General features: G+C 43.6%; 1 protein-coding gene across 1 annotated transcript; it reads left to right on the top strand.

Annotated features, from left to right (window-relative positions):
- The first annotated feature begins 1,834 nt into the window (after window positions 1-1,834).
- On the top strand, window positions 1,835-23,275 carry ADPRHL1 (ADP-ribosylhydrolase like 1). Its single transcript, XM_039714304.1, has 7 exons — window positions 1,835-2,309; window positions 6,504-6,668; window positions 11,676-11,801; window positions 14,370-14,510; window positions 17,562-17,689; window positions 21,192-21,324; window positions 22,367-23,275. Exons 1-7 carry the CDS (start codon window positions 2,096-2,098, stop codon window positions 22,522-22,524), a joined length of 1,065 nt encoding a protein of 354 aa, XP_039570238.1. The 5' UTR covers window positions 1,835-2,095; the 3' UTR covers window positions 22,525-23,275.
- Window positions 23,276-23,341: the final 66 nt, after the last annotated feature.

Here is a 23,341-nt window from a genome sequence, read left to right as displayed (position 1 = left end):
CTACCTCTGCTCAGAAAGCTCACAGTAACTGGAAGTATCATATGAAAAGGAGATCATGTGTAATTTAAAAATATATATAAATGTCTTTGCTGCATGTTCTGTTTTACAGAGTTGAAAAACAGAACTTCTCTGAAATTTTCTCTGGGTTTTTATTATAGCCTTATACCTAATTTGGGCTGTTTTCTGAGCAGCTGAGTGTGTTGTGTTGCAACAGAGTGAAGTCTATGGGAGGCAAAAGGGCAGTGCAACTGCCAGCCACATTCGGAAGAAAAAGATAAATGGAAAACTAAGAATAGCTTTGCCCATTTTCAGGGAGGAACCTTCCATCTGATGAGGCTCTTACTAGCTCATCACAGTGCCTCAGCAGGTGATTCCTCCTGTCCTTGCTTTGCAAGTTCAAATGCCCACGTGCCTCCAAACCGTGATGCTATGCAGGAATAGAGAACAGGTGTGTGCCACAGAGGGGTGGATGGACCTGTAACAGAGATGTCAACGTCAGTGCTTCTGCCTGGTGTGTTCTGTAAGCTGTCCTGGCCTTGGTTTTCCACTTTTAGTGTTTGTTTTCAGGCACATGGAACATGAGGTAACCTGCAGTGCAGGGGTGACTCTAAGATTACCTCTGTGTTGCGTAAATGTCCTGGTTGTGGGACATGATGCTTGTTCCCCCTGCCCCACACAGGGCTGGCATCCGTCACTTGTGGCAAGCCAGCCCTAAAGCAGGCTGGCCATGCCCCACTGACACTTGTCCCTGTATATCCTTTGGTCCCTAAGGCATAATTGTCCTCTTTTTCTCCCCCCCCTCCCCTTTTTTTTTTTGGCTTTTTCAGTGTGGCAATGTTACTTTCTAGCAATAAAAAACACTCTCAGTGTCCTTTTCAGCACTTCTGTTAACCAATCCCAATCTTTAAAACAAGAGTGCACTAACAGAAGCTACTTTCACCATTTGGGCACATTATTTCTTCTAATGTAGAGCAGGCATGGCAATGCTTCTGTATGTCCTGAAAATCCATTAAGTACAGAGATATTTCTACATAGGTCAATAACTCAGACCATGATTAATTTATTGCTTATTAACTTGTTGCTTTTGTTGCTAGGATGATGCATCTCTTATATTGCTGGCCTTTTCTATCTGAATAGCAACCCTCTGAAAAAGATCAAAGAAAACAAAAACTTTTCCCCTGGTATCGAAGTGACAGTCAAGTCAATCAATGCTTTCTGTTTACCTCCCTATGTTTATATTTACATTTCTATTTCTGTCTGTAAAGTAGCAGCAATTTGTGAGTCTTTAGGATTTTATTAGACTCACAGGATGCCATTTCAATACATCTTTCAAAATAGTTTCCTTCCAGAGTCGAAGTGTAGACTGACCTCAGCTTTAGGAAAAAGTCACTCTTTGCCAGGCAGCAAGAGGCATGGAATTGATGTTTTGCTCAGTGTTTATCCAGGGATGCAGTGAATTAGCAGAACATTCTTGTACTAGGTGGAACAGAACAAGAAAGCTGCTTACAAAATATCTCCATAGGGTGTAATTAGAAATGGGAGAGGTTATCCGCATTTCACTAGATTTCTCACTGCTTAATCCCTCCTTCTAGAATGTGCAGAGCCTGGAAAACTGTTTTTATGATAGCCTTTACTGCTGACTGGTCCCTGAGAGGGAGGCTGACTTCAGCTTATCAGAAATGGGCAGAAGAAAAAATATTAATTTACAAGTTGTTGAATAAATAAGCACCCCTGTGGAGGCATCTGTTTTTCTGGGTGTAGAGTTACTTTGGCTGGGTAGGGCTAACGACCTCCTGGCTTGCTTTAAGCTGGGTTGCAGAAACGAGGCTTTTGCAGGTCTGCTCTTACAGTTTCATTGAACAAAGCCCCTGCAAAATCCCTGGGTTATGAAATATTTCCTCTCTGTCGGGTCGCAGACAAGAGATGGCATCTGCAGAGCCAGAAAAGGAAGTCCTTGCCTTATAGAGAGAGCTCTTGGTGTGACACAATGGCTGATATAAAGTGTCGGGGGAGCTGAGTTGAAGGCAAAGGAACAAAGGAAGATCAAGATTCGGTGGCTGTCTCGGGCAAAAGGAAAGTGGAAAGTGTCTTGGGCATGGATAAATTTAAGGCTGCGCTTGTTCTGGCTGGGGTAGGGGATGCCCTCGGTTATCGCAATTTCTCCCGCGAAAACAACGCCTTAGGCGCAAAAATCCAGCAGGAGCTGAAGGAAATCGGAGGGCTTGAGAACCTGGTGCTCTCTCCTGACAAGTGGCCAGTAAGTGACAACACGCTCATGCACATGGCTACAGCTGAGGCTGTCATCACAGGTAGGTACGGCGGGAGTAGACCACGGTCTGCAGAGGAGCAGAGCTGTGGAGCTGCTGCATTTCTTAGAATAAGCGTGATTGCTGGGGAAACCCTGAAAAGCGTGGCAGAAATGCTGCTTATGTGAATGATTATGTGCATTAGCTGGCTGCTCCATGAGCACAATCCTGTGACCATCTCATAGACTGGGGGGTTCTTGATTTCGGGAGTGTGCAGGGGCTCTTCCTATATTTTCCCTAGAGATATACAGTTGGTTAAAGACTAAAATATCACATGTCCAGCATAACAAAAATAACTGCCAAGTAAATTATCTGTATGCTGGAGTACATCAGGGAATAATATAGCCACTAGAGAGTCTTCTGTAACAGATAAGAATTCTTCTGAGTGCATTTTTCACATGTTTGTGTCCAGAACTCCAGGCTGGAGTACAGTTACCTTAGTACCTCTTCCAGGCTAAAAGCACTAGTGCTGTCTCCTCTTTTCTGTCCCTCAAACAGAGGGTTGCATCTGCAAAAACTTATTTGTTTTATGAGGAGAGCTCCATGTCTTTAGTCCAAAAAGTATCCTAACACACTGTATTTATAATGAAATCTGTGAGAATAGTGGAAGTTATTAAGATGTCTTCTAAAATCATAATGGTTTGAGAGAGAACGTTTGTTTTTTCTTAAGGTGGGGGTAGTCTTTTTAAGATGAGAAGTGTTTGTATCCACACCTTACCCATCAAACTAGAGCTTTATGAGACTGGCAAGATCATAGAAGTACACCAGAAGACAGTGACCTCTCAACAGTATTTTTGCCTCTTTAGAATGATTCAATTTTTCTTAAATCTCTGTAAAAAGATTCCTGATTTTTCTTGAAGCTCATAACACTGCATAACTACCTGTAGCAGAAGCTCCCAATGTGGCAGAGTATCCTTCACTTCAATGAGGTTTCCTTTGTGCTAGTGTTTCACTCCTTTATCTGCCTGCTTCCAATCTGCTCTAAATTTAGTAGGTAGAGATCAGTTGAAGAGTGTGTAGGACACTTCATACTTGGCTATTAGCTAACCAATGGTTTAAGGGGTAGCTAATACACTAAAGATAAGGGTAAGATGTAAGCCTATCAAGAAAAAAGATGACTAGCATATTTCTGAATATAGGCTATGATTAAATACGTATCATATGTTTCTTGCTTATTGAACCCTCTAAAATCATAAGTTCTGGGTAATCAAGTCAGAACAACAGTAAAACAATAATTCTTTTCTTAAGTACAGCAGCCTGTAAAGTGTTCTAAAGAAAAAAGTTTAAGCTACCGTTTCCATTGACTGTGTTTATACTACACTCTCATTTCTTTGACCTGATCAGAGAAGCATTTTAAAAAGGCGGGAGAGGAAACAGCAAGGCGGAGTAGGGAATTTTAGAAAAAATCTTCATTTCACAGCAACACTGGTGAGTGGGATAAAACAAGTCCTTCTCCTGCTTCCCACAAGGGAAACAAGATCCTCTCCTACCCACAGCAGCGTCTCCTCCTGACACAGGGAATGTAAAAAGCCCCATGGCTTGCTCATGGCCCAGCCGAGGTGCCAAATCACCTACGTCAACAGAGTGAGGCTGCAGGCATCTGCCACCAGCCCTGGGGACCTGCCCTTACTGCTGTGGAAACAAATTTAAAAAAAAGGCAGGGAAATAAGCAATAAAAATATAAAATATAAAATATCTCTGTCGTTCCCTGCCCTGCTCCCTGCACATCCTGCTTGCCTGGCTGTTTTCTTGCTGGCCACAGCATTCCCAGGACGCTCAGTAGCGGGATGCTTGTAGGCTGGGACAAACGTGCACACGGCTCAAAGCCATGAAGTCCCGCTGTCATTGTCGGGCACTGCCCCCGGAGAGCTCCCAGCCTGAGGCTGAGGTGCAGGCTTGTGTTAAAGACAAAGACTTCTCACCTGTGGAAGGGATTTCGGCAGCGCTTTGGCAGCTGCACGGAGAACATCCCAGAGGGGCATGGCCACAAGCAGCCAGGGCCGTGGGCACTGCTGGAGACTGAGCTGCTGCTCCCCAAGTCCACCGTGTGCCCTGACTGAAAGGTTGATCTGACAATGAAGGATAGACACTACATCTGCTCCCAGGAGGAGTCTGTCCTATAAGGGAGGAACAAGGACAGCTTCATCAAACACAGGGAAACTATCTCTGTGACAACAAAGGCATCATCGTTTTCCTCTCTTGCTTACACATGGGTTAAAAAAATAAACAAGAGTTGATTTCTAAAGAAAGAACCTGTCCTATTGATGGCTGAGACAGCAATCAATCTAGCTCCAGGCATGGGAACCATGGTGGGCTTGAACAGTCTGGAGGTGCTGGACCACAGGGACTCTGTGCTCTGGGGACAAGGTTTCTGCAGGAGCTGCCAGGCAGTTAACCCTGCTTCTGGCTCCCATCTGGATAAACTGTGACACCTGACTCCTAAATCTGGAAAGAGCTGGCAGCTTGAAAGTGTCTTGTTTCTTCTGGATTATATGTGGGATGGTTACACTGGTAGGGTATTATTTTATGTGAAAGAAGAGGAATCTTTGTTCTACCCTTCATCTTCTTTTCTGCCTGCCTCCATAACTGCTGCTTCAGAATGTCTCTTGCTTTTGGGACTCCAGACTTTCTCCTAAGTTAAATTGTGGATTTCCAGAATTCACCATCTCTGACAAAATGAAGATATTTTTAGAAGAACTTCTCCTGCTGTGTCATTCAACCTGGGCAACTAATCATAAACAAGAGTTGATTTCTAAAGAAAGAACCTGTCCTATTGATGGCTGAGACAGCAATCAATCTAGCTCCAGGCATGGGAACCATGGTGGGCTTGAACAGTCTGGAGGTGCTGGACCACAGGGACTCTGTGCTCTGGGGACAAGGTTTCTGCAGGAGCTGCCAGGCTCCTGTTAACCCTGCTCCTGGCTCCCATCTGGATAAACTGTGACACCTGACTCCTAAATCTGGAAAGAGCTGGCAGCTTGAAAGTGTCTTGTTTCTTCTGGATTATATGTGGGATGGTTACACTGGTAGGGTATTCTTTTATGTGAAAGAAGAGGAATCTTTGTTCTACCCTTCATCTTCTTTTCTGCCTGCCTCCATAACTGGTGCTTCAGAATGTCTCTTGCTTTTGGGACTCCAGACTTTCTCCTAAGTTAAATTGTGGATTTCCAGAATTCACCATCTCTGACAAAATGAAGATATTTTTAGAAGAACTTCTCCTGCTGTGTCATTCAACCTGGGCAACTAATCAAGTATTAAATGGGATTTTTCTAAGTATGTAGAAAATATATAAGTGGATAAATCCCTTTGCCTCTGTTCCCACTGATTACACAGGTGTATTAGATGCCAGTGGAAGGTTTTCTTTGACACGAGTCAAGGGCAGGTTTCTTCCAGACCAATGACAGACAACACCAGGCGAGAGAAGCAGCAACACAGAAGAAACAGTCTATGTTTAACAGAGGGAAGGTTCCTCCTTAGGACTTTGTAAAACTAATCTATAAACAGATGTTGTTAGTGAACTTACTACAGAGAGAAATTTATGTGCTGAAAACTGCCTTCAGGCAGTAGGGATTTACTACTCTTACTGCTTTTTATATAATTTTTTTAAAACCTCACTGTTCATGATATTATATTTGGAGCCCTGTATGAAAGACCTACAAATTTTAGGCAAAATACATATAACATACAGATTAAAAAAAGGAAGTTGCAATTTGTTTTTTTATCTAGTCATACATATCTCTTAAAGTGACTCTGTAATAAAAAAAGGCTTTCATTTTTAAATTGGATTCACGTCTGTAACGGCAGGGACTGAGCCAGGCACAGTTGGCTTTACCCAGACCCCACGGCAGCCACGCTGTCACCTGACAGCTGATCATCTCTGTAATGACTTCACACCACAGAGCTTAAATAAAGGCCCTCAGCAGCTACTGTTGATTAAAGAATGCTTCATCATGCCAGGAATTAAACATGGAGAGAAAAAGAGAGAAAGATGAGAACTGAGAGTCAAGACCATTCTCCCTCCAGCCTGCTGTAGGGTTGTGTAAAAATGTAACAGTGGCACCAGAAACAGGACTCGGTATATTAGAAGTGAAAACAGGAATATTTCTCAAATGTACAGTGAGCTTGCTTGCATATTATCTGTGGGTTTTTTGCTCTTCTGCCTTCACACAACAACCTTCTCTTCCCTCCTCGGGGCAGATTACTGGTGTTTGGAAGACCTGTACCGGGAGCTGGTGAAGCGCTACGTGGACGCTGTGGACAAGCTCTCGGGCAGGCGGCCGGACCCTGCCACCATCGAGGGCTGCAGGGAGCTGAAACCAGACAACCACCTTCTGGCCTGGCACACGCCCTTCAATGAAAAGGGTACGGTACTGCTTTCCTTGGAGGGGGCCTGGCTGGAATAATGCATGCTCTCAGTGTTTGTGGCTATATGGAAATTGTTTCCTTTTCCCCCCTGACATCAAAGGCCAACACCCCTGAAACGTTTCCATGCTCGCCTGAGGATGACAAGAGATCTGCCAAGAATTCCTTCTGTAGGGCACTGTGTCCTCTTGTAAGCAAACCCCTCCCATTTTACCATCTATTTAAAGAGACTTTGTCCTTGGCTCTGTGCCTCAGGGTCCACATCTTTGTCCTTGAATTTAATGGTTATTTTAAGAAATATTTTCTGCCATTTTTCCTTTAAACATTTGTAGACTTGGATCTTTTCAGTGAAACCAGATCTGAAATAAAATTCCAAGTCTGTAAATTGCTTTAAGCACCAACACGTTCACTGGAGGGAAAGCAGAGACTTTTCTCCATTTGGATGCCCTGCTAACAACTATGATTGTTTTGTTGATAATCCCTAATACTCCTACCCTGGTTTACCTACACCTGACTCTCTCTTTCTTTCCCTTTGTGATCATTTACTTCTACAATGAATAAAATTTCCACTTCAAGTTAAATAATGTGCAAGCAGCTATGTGCACACAGTGCAATTCATCTGGAAAGCCTCTAGAGACACCCCACTATCAGAGGAGGGAGACCCAGACAGCCACAAAACGGAGCCAGCTCACACCCATGGTGGCTGTGTCAGTGTCACACTCAGCCACTGCAGAGCACACTGCCTCGACAGAACTGCCTATTGATGCAACACCATGGCAAAGACCCGGTGGCACAATGCCATGGCTATTTCTGGGTCTCTGCAGTCAGTTTTCTCTGACAAAAAAAGCATCTCTCACTTGTCCCCCAGCTCCTCACAACAGCTGCTGGGAGTGAAAAGGGTGTATTCTTCCCACCCTGCTATCAGCCAGCCAGATCTGAGAAAGTGCCCCTTTGGCAGTTGTCATGTGTTTTGTGACTGACAGTGGATAAAATTTGGGGAAAATAATTGTGAGAGCTGCTGTTGGCCCCAAGTAGCTCTTAACATTTTTTGACAAGCAGCTGAGTATGGCTGTTGCCTGGTCCACCGCAGTGTTGGAGCTACCACTCTTCTTTCAGCCTTCCTCCTCCCCAGCTTTGCATGATAGACTATCTGCTTTGGGGATACTCTGGGCTAGAAGAATCTAAAATTAATTCCTGCCTTGAGATCTGGAAGCTAAAAGCCACCTTCTCCATCTGGTCTGACAAACAAGCATTTGGAATATTTCAGGAAGCCTTTTTTTCACCCTGAGAGCAGAAGAACCTGATGTGGAGATGTTCTGTCTTCTATAGGACCCAATAGTGCTATGGACATAATTAACTTTTAATTGAATTTGCACAAAATTCTTCTTGAGGCAAAAACATGCCACAGGCATTGAATGCCTAGCAGTCAGATTATATTTTGGATGGGCTGGAACCAAAAGGCTGACTTGCTGTGAGCATTCTATCTTATCTTGCTTCCAGCAATAATTCATGTACCAACATTTATGGACTTAGGTAATTTTACATTGCTTATGGATGCTTCTCTGCTCAAATTCTTGTGGGTTTAGTCAGCACACTGAATCCCTAAGTCAAATTGCCCTATGTGTCTCTGCCACCTCATGTCATGCTCATTGCCACACTCATTGCAGAGATACCTGGGTTATGTTAGAGGCTGATGAGATTCCTGTGACCACCAGAAAACCTGCCCAAGATTGTCTAACACCTTCCATTTTAAGAGCTTGTTTACAATTTACAACATGATAAGCACAAGGCTAAAATTCTCTCCATTAAGTGTTTGCCTCTGTTTGTCTGTAAATATTTGTTTAAAGTTTTCATGCAACTGAGTTTGCTGTTTCTGAGACATGGTAAAAATGTTTTGACCCAGTGCCAAAACTTCAAATTGTTCAGAAGAGAATCGTTGATGTTGTAGAACTGGAACCAAAATTTAAGTAAGGTAGTACCCCCTGAGCCTGATATTTGCTTTTGGAGTGGCTGTGAAAGGCCAGATCAAATAGCTGGGCTCTACCTGTATCGTGTATTTCAGAGACTGCAGCACCCAAGCAGGTCTTTATTTGCAGCTGTGGAAGCCACTTCTGGGCCTCCTGGAAGCATTTGTGAACCTTTTTCAGGTGGTATTGGCAGAGCAGCATGAGGGAAAAGCGTGAGGAAAAATGAGGAAAGTGAGGGGAAAGTTGAAGAGAAGGTTAAGCTGCAGGTGCACAGGAGATAATGGTGCTGGGCTCTAAATCTTTATGCAGAATGAAGAAGTCACAAAAGGTACATCCTCTTCAGGACTTAGCATCCATTACCCTAATCTTTGTTATTCTACAGGTGTAGAGTGAAGAAAATCATACTGAGGTATGACATCTTAAAAAAAGAATTATGTAGTGCACGAATGAAAATGAAAATAACTGGGAAACATGGATAAGTACAGCAAAAATTCACTGTCTCCTCCTGGACAGCAACTAGGGACTTTTAATGAAACTTGGAGGTCATGAGCTCAAAGCAAGATGAAAAAAAAGAACTTCACACAACATCTACATAAGCTGCATAACTATTTTGCAATGCAAATTTGCATATGCTACAGGTCATGTGAGTTTGAAAATGAGATGGGCAAATTCACCCAGGGGAAATCCTTCAATAGTTTTTGAGAAGAAAGATGAATAGCCAGCTGCCTCCTGGATCAGGAAGACAACTTGTCATCAGCTTAGTCGGTACAAAGGGATAATGTCATAGTACTTCTCTTTCACTCTTTCTTGAGTATCTTCTTCATTGTCAGACATGATGAGTTGGCTTGACCTTTGGTCTGATTATGGAGAACCGTCCTTACGTTGTCACATGTGTCACCCCTGTTGCTTGGACTAGTCTTACTGTCCTTTGTGTCCTTAGTTCAAATGGTAGATGTGAGACATGGCAGTTAGTTCCCTGAAGCTCTGTCTGGGTTTAGTGTTACTCCATGTGATGGAATTTTTTGTTACCAAGTTTACTTGTCTAATTCTGCAGAAGGTTTTAATGGAACTTCCAAGACTGTAGGAAGGCAATGAAAAGAAAGAAAAGAAAAGAAAAGCTCCTCCAGACCAGCAGGCAGATTACTATAGTACATCTTCCACTTCATATATACTGAGAGATGTTATTTATTTAGCAGCTTTGTGTAGTGCAAGAGCCTTCCCTCTTGGATAACCAGCATGGACTGTGTCCTTTGGAGAAACCAGGTTTGCATAGTGAAGACTCTCATCTGCTACTCTATAGCAGCAGATGATTTAATGAAGAGTTTGTTCTTCAAACAGGCAGGAGATATTTTCTCCCAGTTGGGTGATGCTCTGAAAGACTGGATTTCCTTCCTGACCCTTCCTTGTGGTTTCCATGTGATCTGTGGGATAAGCAGAGAGTTCTATCTGCTCCTGGACAGCTGCTCTTAGCGGAGAAGAGGAAGTCTTTTCCTAAGAGGGAAATTCAGATGTTGCACCTGGAAATGCCAGTAGGTGGTTTATGTTAGTTTGGCTCAGGCTTCAGTTTGGTTTGAAGTAAATCTCACTGCCACCCCCACTACTCCACTTGGATCACACTCATAATCTTAGGACACTGGAGTTGGAGCCACTTGGCATGAGACTTGATGGCAAGAGGTGTTCCAAAAGAGCCCCTGCTGCTTTGCTGTCACAGCAGACAAAGCCCAGTGGAGCAGCTGAGGGCTCTTCTCCAGACAAGTGGCTGAAAGCTGTGACCCTGGCTCCTGGGCATCTGCTTCAATTCACTCTGGCCCCTGAGTTGCTCTGCTATGCCATCATACACAATAATGGACACACTGCCTTTCTCGATGCTGCCTGCCTGGGAGAGACAAGGAGATTGGGCTCCTAATGCAGGTTCACACAAGCTAAAATTAGGTGGCATAAATATGCCCCTTATCTTCCAGGAACCTAGAAGAGAAATGCTGATTGCTCTCAGCTATTCCCATGGTCACTGGGAAGTGTGATTGAGCAAAGACAGTGCTGAAAAATGCCAAGTACTTTGAAAAACAGAAGCCTGTCCATCTCAGGGTGGTTGCCTGCAATGAGTTAATGCTTTTTTGGGCATTGGCTCACCAGCTGCAAAGAGGAGATAATCACCTCACTGGTGCCTGGTGAAGATAAGCTCATTAAAACTTCTCTGGATCCTAAAATTACTGTGATAAGTATTGCAGAGAAACTCATTAATAAGTTTAACTCCATTCAATGAAGTGTTTAAAAGTTGAACACCTGGGATCACACATTCAGTGCTAAGGAGTAAAAGAAATTCTGAATTAGCTCTTCAATAAACAAATTCTGTGCTACATGGGGTGGGTGGAGGTTCCCAAGACTAAGCTTGGTAAGTGTAGGCTGTAGCACAAGAACTAATTTCAGGTTGCATGGGCAACTTCAGTTCTGACATTGCCTAACTTTGTAGGGTTTGTCTCAGTAGCCTTTAGTTTCTTTTGGACACGTTATTTTTGTACGTAGCAGAAACTGGTGAGGCTCTCCAGGATGACATATGCATTAAAATTGAAAGGTGAGCTGTGAAGCTCATATAAAGTGTTTTAATTGTGTGTTTACAACTATAAAATAAGGGTGTGTGGAAATGTATTTGTTTCTCAAAGTTCTGTTTCTGGTGTGGGTACCCAGTGCAAGCAAAACAGCAGTGTTAGCCAAAAAATGAGTGAAGATAGGATTAGAGTTTGGATCAAACAAGTCCTGTGAACAACAGAGCACATGGCTTTCTGAGCCCACTATGGTCTTCATAGCACTTGATTATACTGGAACATACCTGTAAAACCAGAATGACTATGTAGGAACAAAATTCCTCGCAAGAAACTCTCAAAACTTGTAACCCATTTTGCATGGTAATTTTCCATTCCCTGAGGAGTTCCCTTCCCACACATGAGCTGAATTAATGAAGTGTGCTTGTCTCACATTTTATCAACATATTTGTGTGAGATCAGTCTCCTTTTAAATGCATAGTGTTATCCTTTTACTTTAGGTTCTGGATTTGGAGCTTCCACAAAAGCCATGTGTTTAGGGATGCGATACTGGAAGCCAGAAAGGCTGGAGTCCCTTATTGAAGTGAGCATTGAGTGTGGACGAATGACTCACAACCATCCCACAGGTAATGCCTGCACTCTGACATCCCCTAAGGCAGCTTTGCTCTTTGCAGGGACTAACACGGCTCCTGTGAACTCCCCTGCTTAACCCACTTCTGCTTTGCAGGCTTCAAGGCCTCAGTTTGCACTTTGCTTGGTTAATACATACAGTGTATATTATTTATATAGGCTTATATATTTGCTTGTATATTATGCTGACAACATCCTCAAGCATAGCTGTTTTCTATCCTAAAATCCCAATATGTAAACGTAACCTGCCTTGTCCAAAGCATATTCATGTTAGTTGTCCTGATCAAATTTTAGGATTAATGTATATGTAGATGACTCACTGTTATCATACAAATTTATGGTTCACGGGATAACAACATTTTTCTCTTGGCAGGTTTTGTCATATCCAATCACTGTAGGTAAAGGTAGTAAACCAAAAAAACCTAACTCCACATATTTTAGGATACAGTCTGAAACATTTTCTAAACAAAACCTAAACAAAATAAGCAGATTTAATGTTGTTTTTATTATTCAGGTCTGTCATTTTGCTAATTTTATGCTATGTAAACATGTATTCATTCTGTCTGTTTTAAACAGCAATAAATAAAATCATAATGAATGGTGACATGTTCAACACACTTAGTGCTATGAAGCAGTCAGAAAAGCCACCAAGATGCCATAAAATTAGGGAAAAGCATTCAAAATGAAGTAGAAATTTTGGCTGGTATGTAAAATCTGTGGTGCATTAGCAGCCATGAGATTGCTTGTAGTCTGTGTCCATCATGTCAGAAAGGGCTTGTGAGACACAGAAAATGGCAGCAAGAAGGATACAAGTTGTCAGACACCTTCCATACGATGAGAAATTCCATCCAGGAAGAGTTTTCAGCTGGGAAAAGAAACAAGTAGCACAGCAGGAAGGCAGGAATGAGAGGGGTGAAAGGGCCACATGCACCTCACTGCCATCCTGAAATGTGTCAGGGAAATGCCAGTTATGAGCCTCGTAACTCAGATTCACAAAACCCAGCCAGTGTCTCAGTTGGGACTGAAACATGAAGACAAAGGAAATACTTTGTTGTTGTAACACCATGTTGTCCACAGTGAAGCCTCAGACCTTGCTGCTACAGGCAGCTCCAAAGTCCACAGGTATCCCTGGGGTCAAAGGAGACCAGGCAAAGAGGCTGTCCTGTCAAAATCAAACAAGCTGTGTAACTAGAATGGCCCCTAAAACTAGCCTGGTTGCTCTGGGGAATGGAGAAGCCAAACCACTTCACTCTGGGGTTCCCTCTGTCTTACAGAGGCAGACCCCTTGGCTGGGCATGCTTTCTGAGGAGCAGCAGGCTGTGTGAGTGCTGCCACGAGCAGGGGCAGCAGGGAGACAGCAACAGGGGGTGGGCAGCCTGGGGAGCGGGCAGGAGGAGACTGCCAGCCCCTGGAAACCTTCAGGGCACACCCCAGCCTCTGCCACCCTCTGAATGACTTGTCCCACTGCCCCCTGCTAGCCCCTTGATTCACACTCTAAACCCTCTGCTACCACCTTCACAGTAAATGTGGCTCTCAGGGATCTTTGTGGCATCTGGGCTATGCTGTCTGTCTGAGTGAGACCCTTTGGGCTGTGTCTGCAGGGGCTGTTATTCTTTATGAGGACATCTATGGGACTCAAGCTGGATGTGCCTTGGGCCTGACCCAGTATTGCAGGTCTTGTGGCAGAGGGAGTTAGTAATCACCTCATCTGGGCTTGTCACCTCCAAAGATAATTTTGTTTTACCCTCAGCAAAACACACAAAATTCATGATTAGCTCTTTGCATGGGTGAACACTTTTGGTCTCATGCACCAAGAGAAGCATCTGCATCAATACTTTGCTCAGCTTGGATTTATTTAGATGACTGACTGGTTTTCTTAACCTTCTTTTTCCACTTTTTGGTGATTTTTTGCCTTTGACAGAATGCCAAGAGCACAAGCAAATACAAGAAATGAGCCAACTGTTTCTGGTATCATGGAAGTGTTGAGTGCCCATCAACGGTTATGATATTTGTAATATTTAAAATGTGAAATATTTGTAACCAGAGTGGAAGACCAGCATGTCTTTCTTGGACAATTTTGTCTTTCTTCTAAGGGGACATAGGTTTGTTCTCTTAGAGTCAAATGAGCCAGAAATAGTGTTAGATCTAGCAACCACCACTCGGGCTGGATGATGTTGTAAACAAGCTGATATAGCCTGTAACTGAATCACTTTGTACAAGTCAATTATTTCATGTGACTTCAATTAGAAGATTTTCAGTATCCCATTGGTAGATGATGTTTATTTTTGACCCCTACCTCAATTTCTATCACATTACACCACTGAGAACAGAAGCTCCCTTCTATGTAAGACAAGTCACAAACCAACAGGCAGCACTCATTAGCCAATGATCTCAACATGCCACAAGTCAGGCTGCAAACAGGCAGAGATGGGTTGTGTACATTTGTTAATCTACCTGACAGCCATGAGGCATTCCACTGGTGACTTTACGAGGAAAAACAAGGACAAAAAGGATGGTACCAGCACAGATGCACACTGGTAATCCTCGTTATTTGTGAATTCCAGGTTTTCTAGGGTCCCTTTGCACAGCTCTCTTTGTGGCATACGCAATACAAGGGAAACCCCTTGCACAGTGGGGAAGAGAGATGATGAAGGTTGTGCCCATGGCTGAAGAATACTGTAAGAAGACCATTCGTCACATGGCAGGTACCGAGTCTGGATCAAATGTTTATTTTCTTAAAGCTATCTTTAGCTGGAAAGGCATGAAGAAATGTCACTCCCTAGTCTTTACATCTTGCTGCTTTCTCCCCTCTCTTCCCTCCATAGGCTGTCCTCTTACTTTCTCTGCTCAGAGAAGTAAGCTCTTCAAAAGTGGTGTCACCTTCTTTACCACCAGTTAGTCGCCTGGTGTATTGGTGGCAAAAAATACAAAGCAAAATAGCAATGACCGTGCCCTACTACACAGTTTTATTTTTAGGGAATCTTCAGAGATTGCTGGGCAGGGGGGTGGAAGGAAATTATATTTAGCAGGTTATTAGGCAAACTGACTGCTGAGATTAATTATTCAGCTGCCTTCCATCAATTAGTGCAGTTCAACATCTTCCTTAAGGAAAACCACTGACACTCCTAATCCTGCCAGGAAAATTTCACCGGCAGATGTCTCCTGACCAAGAGTAAGCTTTTGACCACAATTCAGATTTGACTTGTTTTTCTGAACAAATATTTGATACAACCTGTTGTATCCTTATTTTAAACAACTGAGTGTCACCCAACTGCTGAACTCGATACTACTACTTTGTTATTGCTATGCATGAGTCTTTGGGGCAAAGGTGTTTTAGTCCCCCCTTGCCAGGAAGTGATGTTTGTAATGGTGAGACCAGCCATGGACAGACAAATATCATTACATGGAAACATAAGGTAAGCGATTAAGGGACAACTGTTGAGAAAGACTGAATTCTACAGAAATCTTTACCCAAGAGCACTCAGAAATTAAAACCTACCCCTGCTGCTGCTTTAAAATCTGAAAGGAGCCCCAGGAAGGCTTTCTGAAAGACCCTGCTTTTTAATCTGTGCCTCATTGCACACCAGGATTTTTTTAGCAGAGACCCATGAGGAGCAGGTGCAGGATTAATGTGATCGAGCTTCTCTCTGAGTGGCTTTGCAGCAGGTCCCTGTCACTCCACCCCAGCAGGACCCCTCGAGTGGAGGTATGTGTGCTGGGCTCCTGAGGCATGCCCTCCAGCCAGGGCCCGTATTGTTGAGCTTCATCCTATTTTGGTAGCGGGAAAAGTGTCCTGCATTAAAGTTAAGCTCCTTGGCTGCTGAGATGTGCTGCAAAGAAATCCTGCCAAACAGAGTCCTCCAGTTTTAGAAAACCCTATTTTAGCTATATTATCCCCCATGAATAACAAACAGTGAGTGTGTTATCCATGTCACAGAGAGTTCGACTCTACACCCCTCTCTGATATCCAGTTGCAGTTACTGGCCAGATTGTTCCATGGACCTGAATGTGACCATCACCTCGGCTGGGCTCAAGGGATGGTGCAGAGCCTTGCTAGGGTTAGTGTCATGGAATTCTGACCATGCTACAAATCCACCCAGCAAAAACCTCCTTTAGCTGCTTGATCCCTCTATTTCTGAAACTGTGGAACAAGCACCTTGTTTGTTAAGGTGCTACATAGAAAACATTCAGTTTTGAGGCATTTGTGGTTTATTGTCTTGAGGGGAATTAGGGGAAAAACCCCCACAAACAAACAAAAAAAAAGCCAACAAAAAAGAAAGAGACATGTCAGGTCACTCATATTTCTGAAAACTATCATAACCAGCTGCTGTAGTGGGTGTTGATAGTTTACATTTGCTTTGCTTACATTTATTTTCCTCTAGATGCTATATATACATCCAGTTGCTCTCCTTGGTCTGATGGCTGTAAATGCCCTTTCACTCTGTTTTTGTGAACACCTCACCTTTTTAGGGTTCTGGTGAATGGTTTCTTTGAATTGAGGCCAAACTGGGTCATAGACTCAGAAAAAGGGCAGCTGGACATTTCCAGGTGTCTGGGGCACGTGGTTGAATGCTCATCACTGTCTGGGGCTGGGGCACCGGCAGTTCACAACTCTATGGAAGTATCAAGTCCTACAAAGCAGCTTGGATTTTTACAAAAAAAGCACGTTAAATATCTTAATTGCCAAAGAGAGCCACCACCGTGGTGTTTCAGGGAAAGAAGCAAAATCAGGTTACATCCTTCAGGTGAATGGTTTGGTTGTGCTTTGTGTGTGCTTCTCAGCCACTTGCAGCACACACCACCGAGCAGCCGAGCAGGAGAGAGACAGGGAAAAAGTGGGAATGTTAAATTTTGTTTTACACCCACAGTCCCATCCCAAATTGCTGGTTTGCCTTGGCACACTTAGCCATCCAGGCCACCTCACTGTTCTCAAACTCCTGACCCCCCTCAGCTTGGCAGGCAGGGTTTCCCTCAGGTCTCAGTTCTGCAGGCAGGTGCCTGTGTATGTGCTTAACAGTCCAGTGTGGCTCACTTAGGTGCCTTTTTAAGCCTTTATAACAAGGGTGAACCAGAGCATTGGCTTGAAAATAAACTAAATTTAATAAGTTTATTTACATGGAGAACATTAAACATGATTAGAGATCACTTCCCAAACTGGCAGAAAAAAAGGAGAAAGACATATGATTATTAAAAAAGGCTTATTTCTATGGGCACAGGTAGTAGATGTGTGTGTTATTTATCCCTTTGCTGATATGTATTATAATATATGCAAATAGGAATTTTGGACTTTCCTATCTGGTTTTTCCTGAATGATCACACAATAAATGCGATGAAAAGAGAACAGAAATACTGGAGAATTTATGCAATTAAAAATTCATAACAGAGGTAGGTGGAAAATTGTATTTAGGATGTGGAAGCATTTTTAGAAATTCTTTAATAATAGTAAAGGAATAAAAACTGACAAAGAATTGATTATTTTCCTTTTGTTGACTCTTTTCCTTTGAATGCTTTTCAGTAAATTCTTGTAAAACTTCATCTTTATATATCTTAAATGACATTAAAATTACACAAAATTCTTCACTGCATCCTCTGTTTTTAATTAGGTGTCCCACTCCATACATACTTAGTATATATGCAGTACATTAATGTAAAATACCTGGGGTTTCATGTCAGTCATTATCCTGAAAATACGTTAAAGTAGAATTAAAACTGTTCTTGAAACTAAATACTACATCATTAATTTCTTTTGCCTTCAGAATATCAAGAGCACTGGTTTTACTTTGAAGCCAAGTGGCAGTTTTATTTGGAGGAGAGAGAAATCAATGAGGAAAATCAGAATCAACCTGTCTTTCCAGCCAACTATGATGCGGAGGAGAGAGAAAAGGTAACTGCAACCTCCAAAAGATCTTTGGGTGGCTCTGAACCAACTGAGATATTTTCACAGAGACATGCCACTATTTTTCAACTGATGGCAGTGCCAGAGTAGTCAGGAATTAATTTTAATATTTTTTTAATTTTAAGAAAGAAAGAACAACTCTCATCCTCAACTCCAGTATATGTTAGCTTTAAAAAAAAAAAACAAAAAAACCCAAAAACTAGTTACCACCAGTCCTGGGTTTGCTGCACTGGGAGAAAATAGTGCAGAGAGGCAGGCTTAATGGTCTGGTACTCAGAGCAGGTACAAAATATGGGCCATGGCTATCCGAGGGTGGAAAAGACAAATGTCCTGCCTGGGGTTCTCATTAAAGTCTAATGGAGCTGTGGCCAGAGTCTGACAAAAATACCCCCAGATATTAGAAGATGAATTTGGTCATGCTTAGTGGAGGATGTCCCAGCTCATGGCAGGGGATTGGAACTCAGTGGTTTTTAAAGGTCTCCTCCAATCCAAACCAGTCTATGATTTTTTGGTCCTTTGAGCAGAAGACAGACATCCCAAGTGATTGAATTGCTGCCAACCTGGGCTGTGCCAAGCTAGTTTTAAGTGTCTTGAGAGATGGTGTTTCACCACATTCCACGAGATACTATTTTATAATGTACATGATCTTTGCTGGTTATATCTTCTTAACTTGAGAGAAATAATGTGTCTTCTTCCCTGCTGTTTACAGCTATCTGATATGGGCTGGCAACCCCCAAAGCACTCCACTTAGCAGCTAAGCAATAAGTATGTGGTTCTTGACACCCTTTGCCATAAATCAATCCCTTTTTTCCAGATTATGTAAGTATAGTTCTATGCTTACAAGTCACTTTATGTATTTTTAGGTGATTCTCTGTGCAGTGAAAGGTGCCTATGGAAGTCTGATTGACTGTGGATAATAAGAAATTGCTTACTCTAAATACAAAGAATATTCTCTTCCAGGTTGATTTTACTAATTCAGTGCCATTAATTTGCTACTAGTTTTATATTCCTTCCAGTACTACTGGAGTTTCCGTAAAGTTTTAGGAGAGATTAAACCAAGCAGTAATTTCCCATGATCTCTGCAAGAGGGAACTGTATGAATTTCTAATAAAGAAGCAAAATTTACCTTCATTACCCTTGCCCAACTATTTTGGCCTACTGAGCTATGGATTTTGATGAACAAGAAAGGAAAAATGCTTGATCCTCAAACCCTCCCATCAGGTTGACATCAGAGCCTGGCAGAAGTTGAGACACTTCATTAGTGTGCTAATAGCTATGGAAATAGATGAGGAGAAGGTAACCATTCTGCCTGCCTTCTTCCCAGGAGTGCCCTCCTTTTGCCTTCCCTCCAGACTAGCTGTTCCCTGGTGTTTGGGAATACAGCCAGCTGCCTTTCCACATGCAGTTAATAGAGCACCAGTATCTGGCACAACTCTCACCCACAGGTCACCACACGCATATTCCTGCTTGGCCAGGTGCACCTTTCTGCAGTGCCAGCTGTATGTGAAAGTGAAGCCCTCAAATGTGGCTTGGATTGATCCAAGCATGTTTCAAAGGCAATTTCCCTCCCAAAAAGAAATCACAACCTGAAATGCTTAGCAGCAAAGGCCACATTCTCTATAAACTGGCATATATAATTTTTCAGTGAGGTGGCTTTGGAAGATGTTAGATACATAGTGAATGGGCAGACATTGCTCAACATGTGGGATCAGATCAGCCTTGATTCTGCAAACAAAATACTCGCCTGACTCACTTTCCTGTGATGGACACAATGTGCTACAAAATGAGGCAGGAACAAAACCAAAGTGTTCCAGGACAATTAGACTATAAGGACCTTGTTTCCTTAAGCTGGGGATGCTTAAGCCAGCAGTGAGAAAGAACCCAAAAAGGAGGGAAAATAAAAACAATGGAAAAGGAGTGCTAGCCAGCAAGGGGTCAGCTCCTGAAGGGTGGGGAAGTCAGAGGCAGCTGTAATTACTGATGGCAGGGGTTGACAGCAAGGAGGGGACATGTGAATTACCTCCTGGGCTTGGCAGCAGCTCGGTGCCTTCAGCAGGAGAGTGCATGCTAACACCCCATCCAAGTCCTAGGTCCTTGCTGGCCCACCCAAGGAAAGCTGGGCTGGTGCCACAGCACAGCACAGGATGCTGGAGCTGAAAGGAGAAGGAAACAGTTTGGGAAGTGCTGCTTTGGGGCAGTGAAGTCCTGGCAGGTTCAGTCCCAGGACAGGTATCTGCAATGTAAAGCAATTTCAGCAAGGCGAGATGACATCGGACGTGTGCAGAGCATCAGGATGAGGAGGAATAACTGGAGTGACATTTGAGCAGCCTGGCTGCACACCCAGGATAGCCTCTCCGTGCTGAGCCCTCCTGCCTTTGGTAGCATTGAAAGTCTGTCTGTGCTGCTCCACCAGCATCCAAACTGCAGCAATAGGGCTGGAAATTTGCACGGGGCAGAGGATGGCATAAAGGCATAAATAATCTCTCTATATTGTCAAAAAAAAAGAAAAAGAAAAAGAAAGAAACATAGACTGAAGCTGCAGTCCGACTCTGCCATGTTTGATGTATGTATAGATAGACCTCAAGCAAGTATGAAATAGCTCAGGTGAAAGTGAATAGAGAGAAATGCCAACACTTCATACATGATGCAGAAGCCAAGAGCCAGCCAACCAGCAACATCCAGCTTGCCATGATGTAAGTTAAACTTCAGGAAATAAAGCTGCCCTTAAAGCTGTCCTTAACAGGACAATATTTTTTAACTATAAATTTATTCATGTTGAGATAATAACAAATTGGATTTTCTGCTCTACAGAAAATCCAATTTTTCTTTGCAAATCTCCAAACTGTGGGTTTGAAGTTCTTTCTTCTGCCTTCTTCTCCTGGGGAAAAATTGTTTCTTACATTTGCAAATTATTTTTCCTTTTGTCCAACAACTGCTTTTAGAAGAGGAGAGAAAAGGCTTGGCAAGAAAAAGACAGAGAAAGGGATTTGAATTATATAGTCTGAAACTAAGGCCCTAAACAAATTACTTGATCAGAACATTTTCACCCCTCTTGAAAATTTGGCTAATTGAAACGTTTGCAAATGCGTGACAAGAGGTGTTGAGAATATTCCCAGAGGCAGTAAGAGGAATGACAAAGTATGTCCTTTCCAACCATAATCTTTTCTATGATAAGGAATTTCTAGGATGTGAATTTGAAATCTATCTTGACCTACTTTTTGGCATTTCTGGCTTGCTTAAACCAACCTCTTGGCCTGGTGCATTAAGCTGGAGTGCAGGCTTATACCGGCACCTCAGGCATCACCAGGACTGCTGGAGCTGCCACTGCGGCTCATCCCACGCCGCACCAGAGGAGCCTCAGCAGAGCCCCGGCTGCCCTTTCCCAGCCCAATGAGCTATTCCCACTCAGCAGGGGAGGTGCCAGCCTGGCGTGGCCATGCCCCAGGCCTGCAGCTCCAGTGCCCTGCCCTGCCCGTGCTCTCTCCCACAGACGTACCGGCGCTGGAGCTCCGAAGGCCGGGGGGGCCGACGAGGCCACGACGCGCCCATGATCGCGTACGACGCCCTGATGGGCTGTGGTGGGGACTGGACAGAGCTCTGCAACCGCTCCATGTTCCACGGAGGTGAGGGTCCCCTGTGCCTCCCACCCCTGCTCCCTCGCCAGGGCTGGGATGGAGCCCTCCTGGCTGTCAGCTGCCTCTGTGGGCCAATCCGCCATGTTGTCCGTAACGTCCTCACCTCTGGTTTTAGACTTTAAACCCCATTGTTCTGGCAGCAGCTGCCACACAAGCCATTTACAGCACTTTTCAAATGCTGGCCCATCTACATCTCATGGTTCCACCAGAGGAACGTGAGGTCTAAGTCCAGCACAGCTTTTAAAGGGCTGGCAGATCCTGACAGAACATGGGCACTTTTAGCTGCATGTAATGAAACCAAGTTAGGGAGAAAAACAATACAGCACCCAAACAAGTGCCAGCCAAAATTAAGTACTTCTACAGCTCTGTGAGAGGGAACTTTTTCATTAGCAGACGCATCATGCTGGGCTGTCGGGAAGGCCAGCATTGCTGGGGGGTAGGACCCCAGCCCTGACTCACCCACTCCCTCCCTGTGTGGTGTGGGCCCTTTGCAGAGGCTCTGGGTCTCCCACCTGCCCCAACACAGTGGTGAGAGCTCACAGCCCCCCACTGCAGACCCTGGCAGGCACAAACCCACAGGCACTGCATGCACAGAGCACCAGTGCTCCTCAGCAAGGCTGGGTGTTTTAGACACTGTGTTGTGCTGTGCTGTGCTGTGCTGTGCTGTGCTGTGCTGTGCTGTGCAGAGGGAAGAGACACTCTCCAGTCCAGAACCTTTGTTGTACAGTAGACACCCTTATTATTCCCTCCTTTGCTCTTAGCAATGGCTAGCTGCCTGCAGGAGCTGCTGTGCTGGTGTAGATGTTCCCAAAACCAAGTGAGCTCCCAGCCCAGGAATGCACAGCACAGTGGCACCTCCATGTGCTGGCCTTGGCATCACTTTAGGCATCCCTAGCCTTTAGGAAAGACCCAACAGGCCCTCACTGCACTCCATCAGTGTGGAATGCTCCCTCCTCCAGGCAGGGCAGTTTTTGGCTGTGTGTGTGCAGGTGACACTAAGAGAGCACTGCAATTGTGTTTAAACCTGCAGGGGAGAGCGCGGCGACGGGCTCCATTGCTGGCTGCCTGTTCGGCCTGGTTTACGGCCTGAGCAAGGTGCCCAAGGGCTTGTACCAGGACCTGGAACAAAGGGAGAGGCTCGAGTTCTTGGGCGAGAACCTTTACCGACTGTCCATGGAGGAAAAGTAAAGCAGTTTCTGCCATTTTCTCTTTCTATAAAGATTACATCAAATCCTGTAGATATCTGACTGGCATTCATAGTGAAGGAAGTAGCCCTGAGTTAGTCTGAAGAGCTCTATGTACATTGCGTGCAAGTGAAGACAGCTGAGTTATTAGACTGATTAGAATCATTAGACTGATTAGATATACGTGATATTTGTGGATTTTTTTACAGATGTAGGGATTTTTAAATATAAGGAGTGCTGCTTAAACCTCAAATGGCGAAAAATGAATAAAACATCTTTTGACTGATTTCAGTCTAACTTGCTATAATACCACTTCCTAAACAGCTGTTTCCAGTAATTACACATATGAAATTAATTTTCAGAACTAATGCTTTCTTGCAAAACTAATGGTAGTACCCACTCACGGGGATATTCTCTGTATATTTGACAATCCTTTCACCACTGTGTCCCTCCTTGTTCTCAAATCTAATGTGTCTGTGACACTTGTAAACCTAATGTCTCATGGATTAGCTTTTAATGAATCACTGATCCCTGTATCAGCACTGTGGTGTAAGGTATTGTTACATTAGAAGCTTCCAGAAAAGGAAAAGCCAACACTAAAAATACCTCCAAGGAACAAGCAAAGCATCAGTGTGTCTAAAATTTCTGATCAATGTTTCTAAAATTTCCGAATGATGTTTTTATTCTTATTCAGTCTTCAGAACAAAAGTTTCTCTAAAATATAACTTGCTGAAGTATCTGTAAATAAATTAATCTTGCACTATTTTCTAAGTATCAGTCTTTATTTTTAGATTGAACAGATTATATGTTGCTGTATCAGT

This window comes from Passer montanus, unplaced genomic scaffold, assembly GCF_014805655.1.
Source record: "Passer montanus isolate IOZ18808 unplaced genomic scaffold, ASM1480565v1 scaffold3, whole genome shotgun sequence".
Lineage (NCBI taxonomy): Eukaryota > Metazoa > Chordata > Aves > Passeriformes > Passeridae > Passer > Passer montanus.
This window is presented reverse-complemented; position numbering and strand designations above follow the sequence as displayed.